This window comes from Tachyglossus aculeatus, chromosome X1, assembly GCF_015852505.1.
Source record: "Tachyglossus aculeatus isolate mTacAcu1 chromosome X1, mTacAcu1.pri, whole genome shotgun sequence".
Classification (NCBI taxonomy): domain Eukaryota; kingdom Metazoa; phylum Chordata; class Mammalia; order Monotremata; family Tachyglossidae; genus Tachyglossus; species Tachyglossus aculeatus.
In genome coordinates this window covers 74789246-74803471 of record NC_052101.1, presented here as the reverse complement: position 1 = coordinate 74803471, position 14226 = coordinate 74789246, and the positions used below count along the sequence as shown (strand labels likewise).

The window sequence follows — 14226 nt, the reverse complement described above, 5'->3', positions numbered from 1 at the left end:
ATCACCCAGTCTCTCACCCTTCTCACTTAGATTGGTACTCTTTATTCACCCTACTCTCAGTCCCCCAGCACTTCCGTACATATCTGTAATTTATTTTAATGTCTGTCTTCCCCTCTGGACTGTTAGCTCCTTATGGGCAGGGAATATGTCTTCCAACTCTGCTATGCTGTACTCTCCCAAGTGCTTAGTACAGCGCTCAACACATAATAAGCACTCAGTAAATACCACTGACTGCTTCTCTCTCCCTTTTGCCTTCCTATCCTTCCCACGTTCTTTTCGGTCTCTCCTATCCTCCCCGCTTAATTCCATTTCCCTTTCTTGCTTTTTCCTGTGCCTCTCTCCTTCCACCATGACCCAGCCTTTCTCCCTACCAGCATCAAACAGTGGCTGTTTAAAGGTGGTGGGGCCTTCAAACAATTAATGTTCCACACAGGCTCATTTAAATTGAGGTAGACAGAAATACCACTGCAACATGTCTTGTCTAAATGGCAAGAATGGCTAAAACATCTCTGCCTATTTGATATGGATGGAAAACTATATCAAAGGGATATTTTAGAGTCTTTTTATCATGAGATGGGTCATGGGTTACTTTTAATGCTGTTCAAATCTAGCACGACTCACTTCCTTTTAACTTCTTGCAATGTTCATTCTGGAGCTTCCAGAATATATTTGCATGAGGCATTCTGTACACCACATTTGTACACATGACTTCTTGTGTATCTGGTAAAATAACTGGTCTGAGAAAGAACTTCTCAGCAAGTTGTAAGCAACTGTGTGAGACAACATGGACATTGTACCCATGCAGTAAGTGGGCATTATGAGCATTTTTGAGAATCATTTTGAATCTTTAAAATCTAGCATGACTCACTTCCTTTTAACTTCTTTCAATATTCATTCTGGGGCTTCTAGAATATATTTGCATGAACATATTAGTCATTTGTTGAGGCCTTTTGTACACCACATTTTAGCCCTATATTTTATATGTTATAATTATATAAGTTATGTAAGTCCTCCAATGATTTTAGTTGTCTTCCCAAACAATCATGAATGTGGAACTAAAAATACTACACTACAACTGCAAGAATTGTGTACTGCTAAATCAGAATAATATTAAAACATACCAATGTGCGATAACATCTGTCAGTAAGAGGCGTAATGACGAGTCGAGGTGAGTTGCCAAGGTATTCATAGGCATACTTTACGTTACAGTTAATGATGTGAACACGAACATTCTCATATTCCCAGTAATATCGCAACTGAGCTAGCCACTGGAAATCTGTGTCATGTGACACTCCTAATAAGCGAAACAAAAAAAATCCATCAAAAAGCAAAATGTATGATGAAATTTGGTTATCTATATTATACTTTATATCAGCACATGTGAATGCTGTTGTGTTCTCATTTATCTAAGATGCAAATAAATGAAATACATACTTTCTTCTATTTTGAAGTGACAGCAAAGACTTCAAGCTTTTATAGCATCGAGTAAATGGCATATTATCAAAATTAAAGAAAAAAGTCACGTACCTAATTCAATCATTTCCTGGACAACATCTCTAGCGTGGACATCAATGGTAACCAAAGCACCTAGAGTTATCCTCGTTTGCTTAGATAATTTTCCTCTTACCAGTTCTACTATATCATTTAGCTGGAGCTGCAGTAGACTATAATAGTCCTTTAAGCCCTGCAAAAAGGAAAAATAACTAATCTGAGAATGGAGCATTTTAAAACCATGATCCATGCCCCTAAATTGAGCATTCCCAATTTAAATGTATTTTTTACCATTTCAAATTCATGACTATGTGTTTGTGGTAAAATAATTTGTCTGTGAAAGGACAGCTCAGCGAGTTGAAACAAACAGTGTAAACCAATATGATGTTTTACCCATGCAGTAAGTGGGTACTTACAAGCATTTTTTCAGAATCGTTTTGAAGAAAAAGTAATTGTGATTTGGAAAGAAACGAGTAAGCTGGGACATTTAAAATCCAATTTTACCTCTTTCTTATCAGCTATAGATTCTTGAGTCTCAGAAGTCCAAAACATTTGAGAAACACATAGCACAACCTGGCCCGGCCACTCTTGAACCCAGTCTTTTCGGGCAGATTCTGCATATGCCTGAAGAATGAAATGTACTTTAAGAACATATTTTTCCTCTCACATGTCTTATTTATTCTTTTTTCCAAGTGCTAAACTTCAACGATTATGGGTGTCTGCATAATAGAGCTCTCTGACGATTCTATCCAAGACAAGTGTCTTTTTAAAGTAATTTGACAGTAGAAGATCTGTTTGGGGCCTGACTGCATGGCACAGACCTAATGTCACGTACCAGCTTTATTTAGCAGGGATTGTGCTGTTCAGACAATCCTTGTCTCTGAGAGCCCTGACATTAGCATGCCTGCCTATAACTGACCAAGAGAATTCACCACTTTCCCTCCCCTTAGTCTTGCCTCTCTTCCAAGCTGCTCTCCTGGGTAAGAAGCTGAACTGTCACATGCCTCAGAGCTCTCTCCCAGGATTCCAGGCAAACTAGCAGCAGGTTGGATAGGGAAGTTCAAGGCTAAGATAGCTGCATTCTGGTCCCTGATTCTGCATTTAGGGGAATGCCCACTGGGGCTACGCCATCAGTAATGAAGGTTACTAACTGAAGAACCATGGAGGCATTCCATGGCATGGATGGGCCAGGCAGGAATCTGAAAAACAACTGGCTAATGCAAGTGGCAAAGATCAGAGTAACTACCAAAACAGGGCTACAGCAAACATGGCAGAGCAGTGGCAATGTGCCATGGCCACTTTTTTTGTTTTTCATGGTACCTGTTACGTGCTTACTATGTGGCAGGCACAGTACTAAGCGCTGGGGGTAGATACAAGCTAATCAGATTGGACTCAGTCCATGTCCCACATGGGCTCACAGTCTTAACCCCCATTTTACAGATGAGGTACTGAAGTGCAGAGAAGTTAAGTGACTTGCCCAGGGTCATACAGCAGACAAGTGGCGGAGCTGGATTAGAACCCAAGTTCTTCTGATTCCCAGACCTGTGATCTATCCACTCGGTCACTTGGGTGGTAAATGTGTTCTACACTTGAAAAACCTTTAGAAGCCTGTTGCCCCTTCCCACCTATGCACTCACTACTCTTCATGCCCCAGCAGGAACATGACTGCCAGGGAGGAGAGAAAGTGCTAGTGGCACTGAGTAACTCGCTAGCACACTAGACTCAATTCCTTTGGGCAGCTTCTTGGTCCTGAAGTCTCGGGGTTCAAAAATTGTCCATTGTTCTCTACAGGAAACTCCATCATGGCAGCATGGTGTAGTGGAAAGAGCCAGAGCTTGGGAGTCAGAAGTCGTGGGTTCTAATCCCAGCTCGGTCTGCTGTGTGACCTTGGGCAAGCCCCTTCACTGGGCCTCGGTTACCTCATCTGCAAAATGGGGATTATGACTGTGAGCCCCACGTGGGACAACCTGCTTACCTTGTATCTACTTCAGTGCTTAGAACAGTGCTTCGCACATAGTAAGGGCTTAACAAATGCCATCATTATTATTATGATGATTATTATCATCTTACAGCTGGCAGTACCCCTGGGGAGCAGTGGGATCTCATCACCTTCCAGGTCAATTAGGAGGCCCAAGAGGGTGCAGTGTTGGCATGAAATTTACCATCTTCACAAGCACAAGCATTTTCCAGCTCTATCGTTTAGAATTTAGAGAAGCAAGATGGCCTATTGGATAAGGCACGGGCCCGGAAGTCAGAAGGACCTGGGTTCTAATCCTGGATCTGTCACTTGTCTGCTGTGTGACCCTGGGCAAGTCACTTCACTTCCCTGGACCTCAGTGACCTCACCTGTAGAATGGGTAATGAAACTGGGAGCCCCATGTGGGACACAAATTGTGTCCAACCTGATTAGCTTGTATTTACCCCAGTGTTTAGAACAGTGCCTGGTACACAGTAAGCGCTTAACAAATACCATTAGAAAAAAAAGCCATGTCAAAAATTACTAATAGCAAAGTCCCATTCCATTAGCTAGCCAACTAATCCAATACTCTTACAACCATAAAACTCCCACGGGACAATCTGAACATTCTTTCAAATTATTATTAGGTTTAACTTGTGCCAACATGGCCACTCTATGAACTAGAAATTACACAATTTGGGGGGCCTGATACTGGGGAAATTGTCATGGCTTTGCTACTTACTTACTGGGTGACATTTAGCTTCATTATGCCTCAGTGTCCCTATCTCCAAAGAGAAAGGAGGGAAAATAACCTCCTATGTCACCAGATGATTATGATTAAAAAATCTCTAAAGTGGTTTGAAGATAACTTGCATTTACGTAGGGCCTATGGATGTTAACGTATTAAATTTTGGTAGAAAAGAGAGTGCCTTCATGAATTAGTGCTTCCTTTCAGGTGAAGTCAACCTGCAATAAAAATTGCTCACTTCTAATTATTTAGTATACGTAACAAAAATAATCAACGTAGCCCAAGGTATTCTTTCAAGTAACCCAGCAGAATGAACTGACAAGATTTTTTAAATGTTGTCATTCAAGATATACAATCATAGGTCGTTTACAGAAGAAATGACCCAGTAGAAGCACCGGGAAACCTACCAGTCTTGATCTAGCGATCACATCATGTATGCTCTTCAGCATAACATCTTCTACTTGGACCAACCACTTCTCCACAGCACCTCGAGCTTCAGAAGTAGAAATAAGCGAGATCAACTCCACTCGTTCCCCTTCACTACTATATATGCCCTTAATATCCAGATTGGGAAGGAACTGCAATTTAGCAATGCCCTCGAAGCACTTTTTCAAGTGAGGCTGAACTCTATGTGGATCTTTAGTCTCCGACAAGATCTCCAACATTTCATCATTCGACAAGAAGAAAAAACTAGGAAAAATATGCAGAGAGGCAGTTTAGTTATTCATATTGTGGAACAGGCATAAAATCATGGCTTAATTTTAAAATGCTTGAGCACCAATCATACCGAGGAAAGAAAAGACGTTTCTTTTCAAGGTAAGCATTAAGCCCCTTCATAATTTTATCCAGAAGCTCATTGCAATTTTGAAGATTTTCCAATAAGCCTGTCAAAGAAGTAGCAGCAAAGACCTGTGGTGTGTGAGAGAGATCGACACATTTATAATTAATCAAGAAGTTGAGAAAATTATAAGCCATTTCCACTCAGCCTAAACAATGGGACTCCACTGTTTATTTAATTATTTCTGCCATTTGTTAAGCTCTTACTTTGTGCCAAATACTGTATTAAGCACCGGGAAAAGCTACAAGAACATTAAATCAGACTGAGTACCAAGCCACAGGGAGCCTATTCATTCATTCAATTGCATTTATTGAGTGTTTACTGTGTGCAGAGCACCACACTAAGCACTTCGGCTTAGTCAAGGCTTTACAAATGACCAAAATGTTCTCGTTCTTCTTCAGTCAAAAGTTCCAATTCTGTAAATATATTACCTTCGTATCTTTGGCACAATGCTTCATGATATCCTTCCAGTGTCTTTCCACAGTCTGAAAGAGCCGTCCCTCTTCTGGCATCTGTTGCAATATATCCTCAGAACTAAAGATGGGCTCTAGGTAAAGCCATTGTGCTTGCACTTTCAGCCATTCATCAATAGTTTCTTGAATTCTAATCAGACTGTCCTCCCAAGCCTTAACAGTAAAAGGTAAAACATCTGAATGGTTGCATGAAAACATTTCAACTGTAGCAAAGGCACTTAACTTGAAACCTCACAGTTATAAATAGCAAAATGGCATCTTCTTATTTTACCAGACTTGGGAAAACCAATAAAAAACTCAGGGATAAACAACAAAACCGAACTGGGCTTGAAGAAGCTATCTAGGCAAGAAAAGTCTAAACCATTCCACATAGATAAAAGCCTATGTTTAAAGAGCAGAGAAAAACCCTCCATACCTCTATTCCAGGATTTACTAACTTTCACGATTTCCTATGCTGAAGTTTAAATCTGTTGCTTCATTTTTTTTAATCCTCAATGAAGATGCGTGATGATTTCATATAAAGGCAAGCAAGTCTCTCCTAAGTCTTTACATCTCCATTTTCAATAGTCCTTGTTCTTTTAACCTTTCTGTAAAGATCTCACCTTACAAATATTTGAGGCTCTCCTCTGAACTTCCTCAAATCCTCTCCATCCCTCTTAAATTGCAGAGCCCAGAACAAGACATAGCATTTCAGCAAATGTCTGACAAGGGTTGAATGAAAAAGGATTCATTTGCAGTTCACTCCCTATGGTCTTTTCTTGTTATTTCAACAGCTGCCCTATAACCATGTTTCTCCAGAGCCGGCCAAACCTGGCAGACAGGTGTTTTCAAAACACTGGGACATCACCATCTCCAAAACCACTTAGCATTGTTCTGGTTCTGAGGGAGGCAGGCAATAATAGTGCAAACCCTGACCTGGACTGGTGTGAACTGTACAAGTAGCAATGCTGTTCTTGAGTGAGGGAATTCCAAGGATGAGAGAGAGACAGAGAGAGACTCTGCATGGCTACTACTTCCGCAACCAGCCATTGCCCACATCCTCCCTCGGGCATGGAACTCCTTCCCCCTTCAAATCCACCACTCTCCCCACCTTCAAAACCCTATTAAAATCAATCATATTTACTAAGCACTTACTGTGTGCATACCACTGTACTAAGCGCTTGGGAGAGTACAATAATAACAACATCTCCTCCAATTCATGTTGTATTGTACTTTCCCAAGTCCTTAGTAGAGTACTCTGCATACAGTAAGGACTCAACAGATACCACTGACTGAATGAAAGCCTGGCTCTAGAATTTCAACCACTGCTGCACCCCCAACCCAGAGCAGTACTGTCCAATCAATGCCATTTATTGTGCACTTATTCTGTATAAAGCACTGTACGAAGCATTTGGGAGAGTACAATCCAGTAAGTAGTCAAGAAACTAGGCATGATAAGCACATAACCAAGCATTTGCCATCTTCCAGATGTGTATTTTTTCCTCACTAAATGCCCTTGTTTTTATTTTACTTCAATTCTGTCTCTGAATATTTCTCCAATTCAGTAAAGTCATTTTGAGGACTGATACTAACCTCCAAGGTACTAATCCTCTCAGGATGATGTCATATCATATATACATAAGTATGAATTGTACTTTCCAAATAAATGCTTAGTACAGTGCTCTGCACACCATAAGCGCTCAATATGATTGAATGAATGAATGAATATACAAACTAAATGAAGTGACTTTTTTTAATGGCATTTATTAAGCGCTTATTATGTGCAAAGCACTGTTCTAAGCACTGGGTGCAGCAAAACAAAAATGGGTTTAGGATCAACCTTAACACTAAACCACAGGTACCAGGCTCTAGGTTTAACTCTTCATCTAGTTACGTATCCATCTTAATAATTGGGTGCTATACACGGTATTTACCCGGTCTTAAGTACGTACTACAGGACAAGATAAAAAATTGCTAAAGCTAGAATGGATATACCTAATGCTTCGACTTGACCTAGAAGGAACCTCACTCTGTGATAGGAGGAGGATTAGATTAGTCTAGCAGGTCTTGTTCTTTATAAAGCCATATTTATTCCTCAGAAACGTACTTTCTTCTAACTCTTTGAAACTGATTTTCTGATGATTTATTCCACTGGTCTCCCATGAACAAAAGTTACGTTTACAAGACAGGCTAGTTTAGATTAATGCACATGTTTAATACAACTCTAAATACTAATACAACAAAAGGGCAGAAATTCATATTTTAATTTACCTTGATTTCTAGTTCAAATGGTTTAATAAAAGGTGATCCCCGCATTGTTTGGGTTTTTACAATCTGATCATCGAGAGTACTCTGAATTTCATCCACCGAAGAGAGAATACTGATTCCTGTCTCACGATAGGGGCTTATATTAAAAGCAGTATCATCCCAAACACTGATCATTGCGTGCATAGCTTTCTCTAATGAAAATTCCTAAAAAAGAGAAAAATCATAGTGGTATTTTTTTCTGGTTAAAAATATATTCTCAAAACTAACACACTGTTTAGCTGAACTGTGTTTTTCTAACCAAATAATTACAGAAATGCAAAAAGAATATCTTGTATTGATGTGATAAATCACACAAAAAAAACCCAATTCAAGGATAAGTCTGATACTGCTAGAGTCAACAGACCAATAGGATGGAAAATTTGGACCTGAAAGTATATTTTGGGAGCTAGTAACCTGTATATCTGGCTAGTGTTGGCCCAGCCATAGTGTATGATTTATGAGAGCAACCCAGATCCTTCGGTAGGTAACGGCAATGGAAAACAAATCTTTGGGCTTACCTTACTTGAACCTACACTTATTATTTCAAATTGATCCAGGTAAGGTGAAAGATTCAGCTTTAACATTTTTCTTAGAGTACTTCCAGAGTCTGGAGTTAAGTCAAATCCTACAATGTCAGAAAGCTGCTCCCAGTGACGAGTCTTCAGGCCTGGATTACACAGTATTGACACTATGGGGACATAGTCCTAATTGAGAAAAGATATTAAGAAAGCAATTTCACTTTCCCTAAAACTTTGGACATGTAAGTTTCATAGATGAAGCTACCACAATCTCCTTAACTTTTTCTATACTTTTATCTAGATTTTCTAACTTAGAAAAGAATAATTTAAGACAATTTTGATATATTTTCAGGGTGCTTAGCAACCTCTAAAAATTATTCCTAAGGATGCAATACAATATATATATGGAGAGAGAGGGGAAAAAAAGCATATATATACTTTAAATGGTATCTGTTATGCAGTTACTATGTGCCAGACACTGTACTAAGTGCTAGGAGTATATACCAGCTAATCAGGTTGGACACTGGACATATCCCACAGGGGGCTCACAGTCTTAATCCACATTTTACAGAGGAGGTACCTGAGGCACAAAAGGGTTAAATGACTTGCCCAAGGTCACAAAGCAGACAAGTGGCAGAGCCAGAATTAGAACCCAGGTCTTTCTGACTTCCAGATCCATGCTCTATCCACTAGGCCATGCTGCTTCTCTACAGCCATTTAGAGACTACTGAGGGGTTCACAGCACAAGTCTGTTTTCAACCTTACTTGTATCTATGTTTTAATTTAAATAATCCAGAGAAAGTATTAAATTTAGGTTTAATACTATGTTTAAAGTATTTCCCATCATACTTGATAAGGCGGGTTCCTTTAGGGTGGATTCTGAATTGACCTCTGTCAGAGGTCACAGGAAATACAGCACATACCACCCAAAGAGAGGCAGAACCAGGAAGAACTGAACTCAATATATCAGTCAGTTAGTCTGAATGCCCACCAAGGTATTAAGTGTCCACTGAAGGCCCTGAGATATATAAGAGATGCAGCATGGTCTAGGGGAAATAGCATGGGCCTGGGAATCACAAGACCTGGCTTCTAATCCCAGCTCTGCCATTTGCCTGCTGTCTGATCTTGGGCAAGCCACTTATCTTCTCTCTGCCTCAGTCTCCTCATCTGTAAAATGGGGATAAAATTCCTGTTCTTCCTCCTACTTAAGACTGTGAACTCCATGTGGTACAGGTACTGCATCCAAACTGAGTAACATGTATCTACTCCAGTATTAGCACACAGTAAGCACTTGACAATTACCACAATAGTTATTATTGTGATTATTGTCTTTATTATTATTATTATAATTATTATTAAAGAGACAGATTGGTACTGTTCTCAAGGAGCTCAATACAATAGGGGAGAGAAGAGGTACCAGAAAACCCCCAGTAATTCCAAATGTGAGTGGGCTGACTGGTTAAAGGATGGGATAGGTTAATTGGGAAATGTTTCCTGGAGGAGGTGGAACCAAGACAGTACTTTTAAAGAAAGAAGGGATTTCACAATGGTACACTCGATCAGGGGGGGGGGAAAAAAAAGGTTCACCCAGGGAAAGGAGTTTGTAAAACTGTGGGCAAGAGGGAGGATGAAAGACAAAAGGCAAGTTTGGCTGAAACAAAGACTGGGGGCTAGAGTCTAACTGGAGATGGGCAGGGGGTGGGAGAGGGTGGACCTGCTAGGGGAGAACTCAGAAGGCAACAATCAGAAGCTTGTATTTGATCACCTCGTATTGGTTTTAGCTGCAGGGTCGGAAGGCTTTGACATCGGGGCAGATTGGAAACTGAAATAGACCATTCAAAGGAGGTTGCAGTAAGCTGGACACTAGTGAGCAGATACCACAGTGGGATTTGGATGGGAGGAATGGGTGGATCTGAAAGATGCTTCAGAGAAGGATATGGCATACCTTAAAGGTTTTTATCTGGTCTATTACTGTGGAGCACATCGTAATGATTGGATTTTCCTTGGTTTTTTCAACTTTTTCCTCTCCAATTGATCTTCTTCCTGTTCTTCTCTTTTCTTGTGCATCCTTCTTGTCTTTTTGCTGGAAAAACCTCAATGTTTTGTAAATTTCTCGAAAATATTCATCTATTTCCATCTCCATTCTTTCCCCATTGAGATCCAGGAAAGCTCCATCCATCCACCTGGAGAGAAAAATCATCATGTACCCAAAAATAAGAAACAAATTCACAAATCGATTGCCAAAAGCAACAGTATCCATAGAGATTTGATGAGTAATTGATAACTTGTGTAATAATAATAATAATTATGATATTTGTTAATGTATGGTATGGTATTTGCTCACTATGTGCCAGGCACTGTACTAAGTGCTGGGGTAGACACAAGCAAATTGGGTTGGACACAGTCCCTGTCCCAAATGGGGCTCACAATCTCCATTCCCACTTTCCAAATGAAGTAACTGAGGTCCAGAGAAATGAAATGACTTGCCAAGGTCACACGGCAAACAAGTGGTGGAGCCAGGATTAGAACCCATGACCTTCTGACTCCCAGGCCCATCTCTATCTATTACACCATGCTACTTCACTAAATTACCAATGTATATTACCAATACATTCTTTGAATTCTAGAGGAGTCAGATGGTTGCAAAACAAATTAATACATCAAGTGGAAAAACTGAAACAATTCACATGTATTGGATAATTCATGCACATTATAATTCTACTCACCGTGCCTCACTCTCGTCTCTTCCACCAATAACTCCATCGTCCTGCCCTTCCTCCTGTCTAGAACTCTATCTCGCTTCTTATAATAATGTTGGTATTTGTTAAGCACTTACTATGTGCCAAGCACTGTTCTAAGTGCTGGAGTAGATACAAGGTAATCAGGTTGTCCCACATGGGGTTCACAGTCTTCATCCCCATTTTACAGATGAGATAACTGAGGCCCAGAGAAGTTAAGTGACTTGCCCAAGGTCATACAGTTGACAAGTGGCAGAGGCAGGATTAGAACCCATGACCTCTGACTCCCAAGTCCGTGCTCTTTCCATTAAGCCACGCTGCTGCTTCTTATCTGAAAGACCAGCACTAAAATCACATCTTCTCCAGGAAGCCTTCCCTGGCTAATCTCTCATCCCCACCCCCCTCCCATCGACACTATTTTCCCTTCCTACTGTGTCATCTATGCACTTAGTCCCCACCTCCTAAGCACTTAAGTACTTACCTCACACCCTCCCCCACAGTAATTATGAACATACTCTTACACTCAGTTGTTTCCCTTACCTGTAATTTATTTCAATGTCTGTCTCCCCCACTAGACTGAAACCTTCTTGAGAGTAGAGATCTTGCCTGCCTTACTCTACTGTACTCTGCCAAACACTTAGTACCCTGCTCTGCACAGAGTAAACTAGCTCAATAAATATCATTCAATCGATCAATGATATTTATTGAGCACTTACTGTGTGTAGAGCCCCGTACAAAGCACTTGGTAGAATACAATACAACCTGAGTTGATAGACCAGATCCCTGCCCACAAGGAGCTTGCAGTTTAGAGAGGGAGAAAAAGAGATTTAAAGAAATTACAAATAGGGGAAATGGCAGAGTATAAGGACATTGATTCCACTGATTGATGATTGATTGGAATATAAATGCTTTTAACATGGTATCCCTGCTGTTGCTCAGTGGGAAGAGCACCGTTCCAGGAATCAGAAGTCTTGTCTTATGCCGTCGAGTCATCTCCGACCCATAGCGGTGCCATGGACATGTCTCTCCCAGAACGGCCCACCTCCATCTGCAATCGTTCTGGAAGTGTATCCATAGAGTTTCCTTGGAAAAATACGGAAGTGGTTTACCATTGCCTCCTTCTGCACAGTAAACTTAAGTCTCCACCCTCGACTCTCTCGCACGCTGCTGCTGTCCAGCACAGGGGAGTTTTGACTTGTAGCGGATTGCCTTCCACTCACTATTCGCTGCCCAAGCTAGGAATGGAATGGGTAGGCCTCTGTTTGACTCTCCCTCCCATAGTCGAAACTGATAGAGTACTGGAAACTCTCCAGGTGCGACCCTGAGAGGAGGGAATCACAAGACCTGAGTTCTAATCCTGGGTCTGCTTGAGTTGGCTAACATGAGCAAAGACCACATGCGCCTCGCTATATGCTGCTCTCCTATCCAACTATCCACTTACTCCCCTATCACCTATTCACTGTGCCATGCTCTAGCAGGATATAACTGGCAGGGATAAAAGGATGCAAGTGAAGCTGTGCCTGCCACTAGCACTAGAATACCTTGAGTTTCTATAGTGCTTTTACTCCCAAAACACTCTCAGATTATCTCATTTTGTCCTCATAACAACCCCGGGAGGTAGGAGAAAATGGAAGGCATTTCCCCATTTTGCAGATGAGAAAACAGGCACAGAGAAGTTAAATGACTTGCCCGATGTCACACAGCGGGCCAGTGGCAGAGCTTGGAATCCAATCTGGGTCCTCCAGCTTCCACTATACCATGCTGCCTCCCCTGATCAATAATATAATCTATAATCAATTCTGCTGCAGAGATTCCAAAATTATCCTCTTCCACCATTCCACACTGCCTCTTCTCATTGATAATATACATTATAATTGATTCTTTGGTGTAGATTCTTGGTACTAAGACTTCCTGAGGCTAATCCCTCATTCAATCAATCCATCGTATTTACTGAGCACTTACTGTGTGCAGAGCACGTACTAAGCACTTGGGAGAGTACAATATAAGAGAGTATGTAGACACATTCCCTGCCCACAGCAAGCCTCCAATCCAGAGTCTTCCTGGAAGGAGATTCCATCATTTGACATGGTTCATCTCAAACATATATCACTTTGCTCATTTTCAGACAAATTCAACATCAAAGCCATTTATCAATTTATCTGCCTTTTCACCTTTTTTTAAAATCATTTTAGCCATATTACTGGAAGTGTCACTACCGTTTTTCAGTGCGTTGCCACTTTAAAATAGAAGAAAATAGCTTCTGATAGGGTTCCATGCTACTTTTCAAATTATCCAGCTCTGGATACTTTGTTATTTCCCAATTGAAGAGTCTCTCTTCTTTGTTAATGAAAGCAACTACATCTTCAGCATCCTGCATTCTCCTGTGCAATGCTCTTATATCACTCACATACTGAAAGAAAATAAATATTTGTCAGGAGATGAAAAATTAGATGAAATTAGATAATAAAAGTACATATTTTTTATGAACTTTTCTGTATAATACTGAACACAGCAAGTGTTCGAGTAAATCATAGAATTTCAATCAGTGGCCAAATGTCAACACTTCCAATCAACTAAACATCAATTAATTGATAGGTCAAGTCTCAATCAAAACAATCACGAGCCTAAGAAGAAAGGCAACAGCCTGGACTACGTACAACCACTGACTACTTTCCATGCATCAAAAAAGACTACATTCTCCAGAGCAGGTCTTCTCCAAGGAGCAGGTTTTGTGGTATTTCAATCCAAACAGGGATCATCTCCAGTCACAAAGATCACCCTCCCTCTTCCCTCCCCCATTTTACAGAGAGGGTCTCAATCTGATCAGAGTTCAACAAAACATAAAAAGTCTTTATCGAATTGGAAATCGTCTCTGATCGGGAGGCGTAGTTTTCCAATCAATGGCAAACAGTTCTGATAAAATGGAATCTGATTCCTCTTGTCAAATGGAGACTGAATCCACGCAATCAGATTAAGATCGTCTCTATCCACCCAGAAATGTCAGGTGTAACTTCAGGATTTGCTCTCTTCACCTAGAGGCTGCATCTACCCTGAGATCAGTTTATGCTGAAGATAAGCGCCCTAAGCAGAATATAGGAAACTCTCCTTGTATCCCCTCAGAAGACAGATATCTGACTCCAAATTATTCCAGAGTAATGATATGCAATTTTGCAATCC

The 14226-nt window shown here is 40.6% G+C and overlaps 1 protein-coding gene and 1 non-coding gene across 2 annotated transcripts in view; both read right to left on the bottom strand.

The window, feature by feature from the left end:
* Positions 1-14226, bottom strand: part of DNAH12 (dynein axonemal heavy chain 12) — a 139613-nt gene that overhangs the window by 94050 nt on the left and 31337 nt on the right. The window contains exons 16-25 of the mRNA XM_038772261.1: positions 13266-13459; positions 10257-10494; positions 8312-8497; positions 7758-7958; positions 5466-5660; positions 4984-5105; positions 4604-4886; positions 1996-2115; positions 1528-1684; positions 1122-1294 (exon numbers count right to left, since the gene is read on the bottom strand). Coding sequence (XP_038628189.1) covers positions 1122-1294; positions 1528-1684; positions 1996-2115; positions 4604-4886; positions 4984-5105; positions 5466-5660; positions 7758-7958; positions 8312-8497; positions 10257-10494; positions 13266-13459 — 1869 coding nt within the window. The remainder of the gene's footprint in view (positions 1-1121; positions 1295-1527; positions 1685-1995; positions 2116-4603; positions 4887-4983; positions 5106-5465; positions 5661-7757; positions 7959-8311; positions 8498-10256; positions 10495-13265; positions 13460-14226) is intronic.
* LOC119920022 lies at positions 12243-12380 on the bottom strand. The gene has a single exon (XR_005447793.1). It is a non-coding gene; the product is annotated as a small nucleolar RNA SNORA7 (small nucleolar RNA).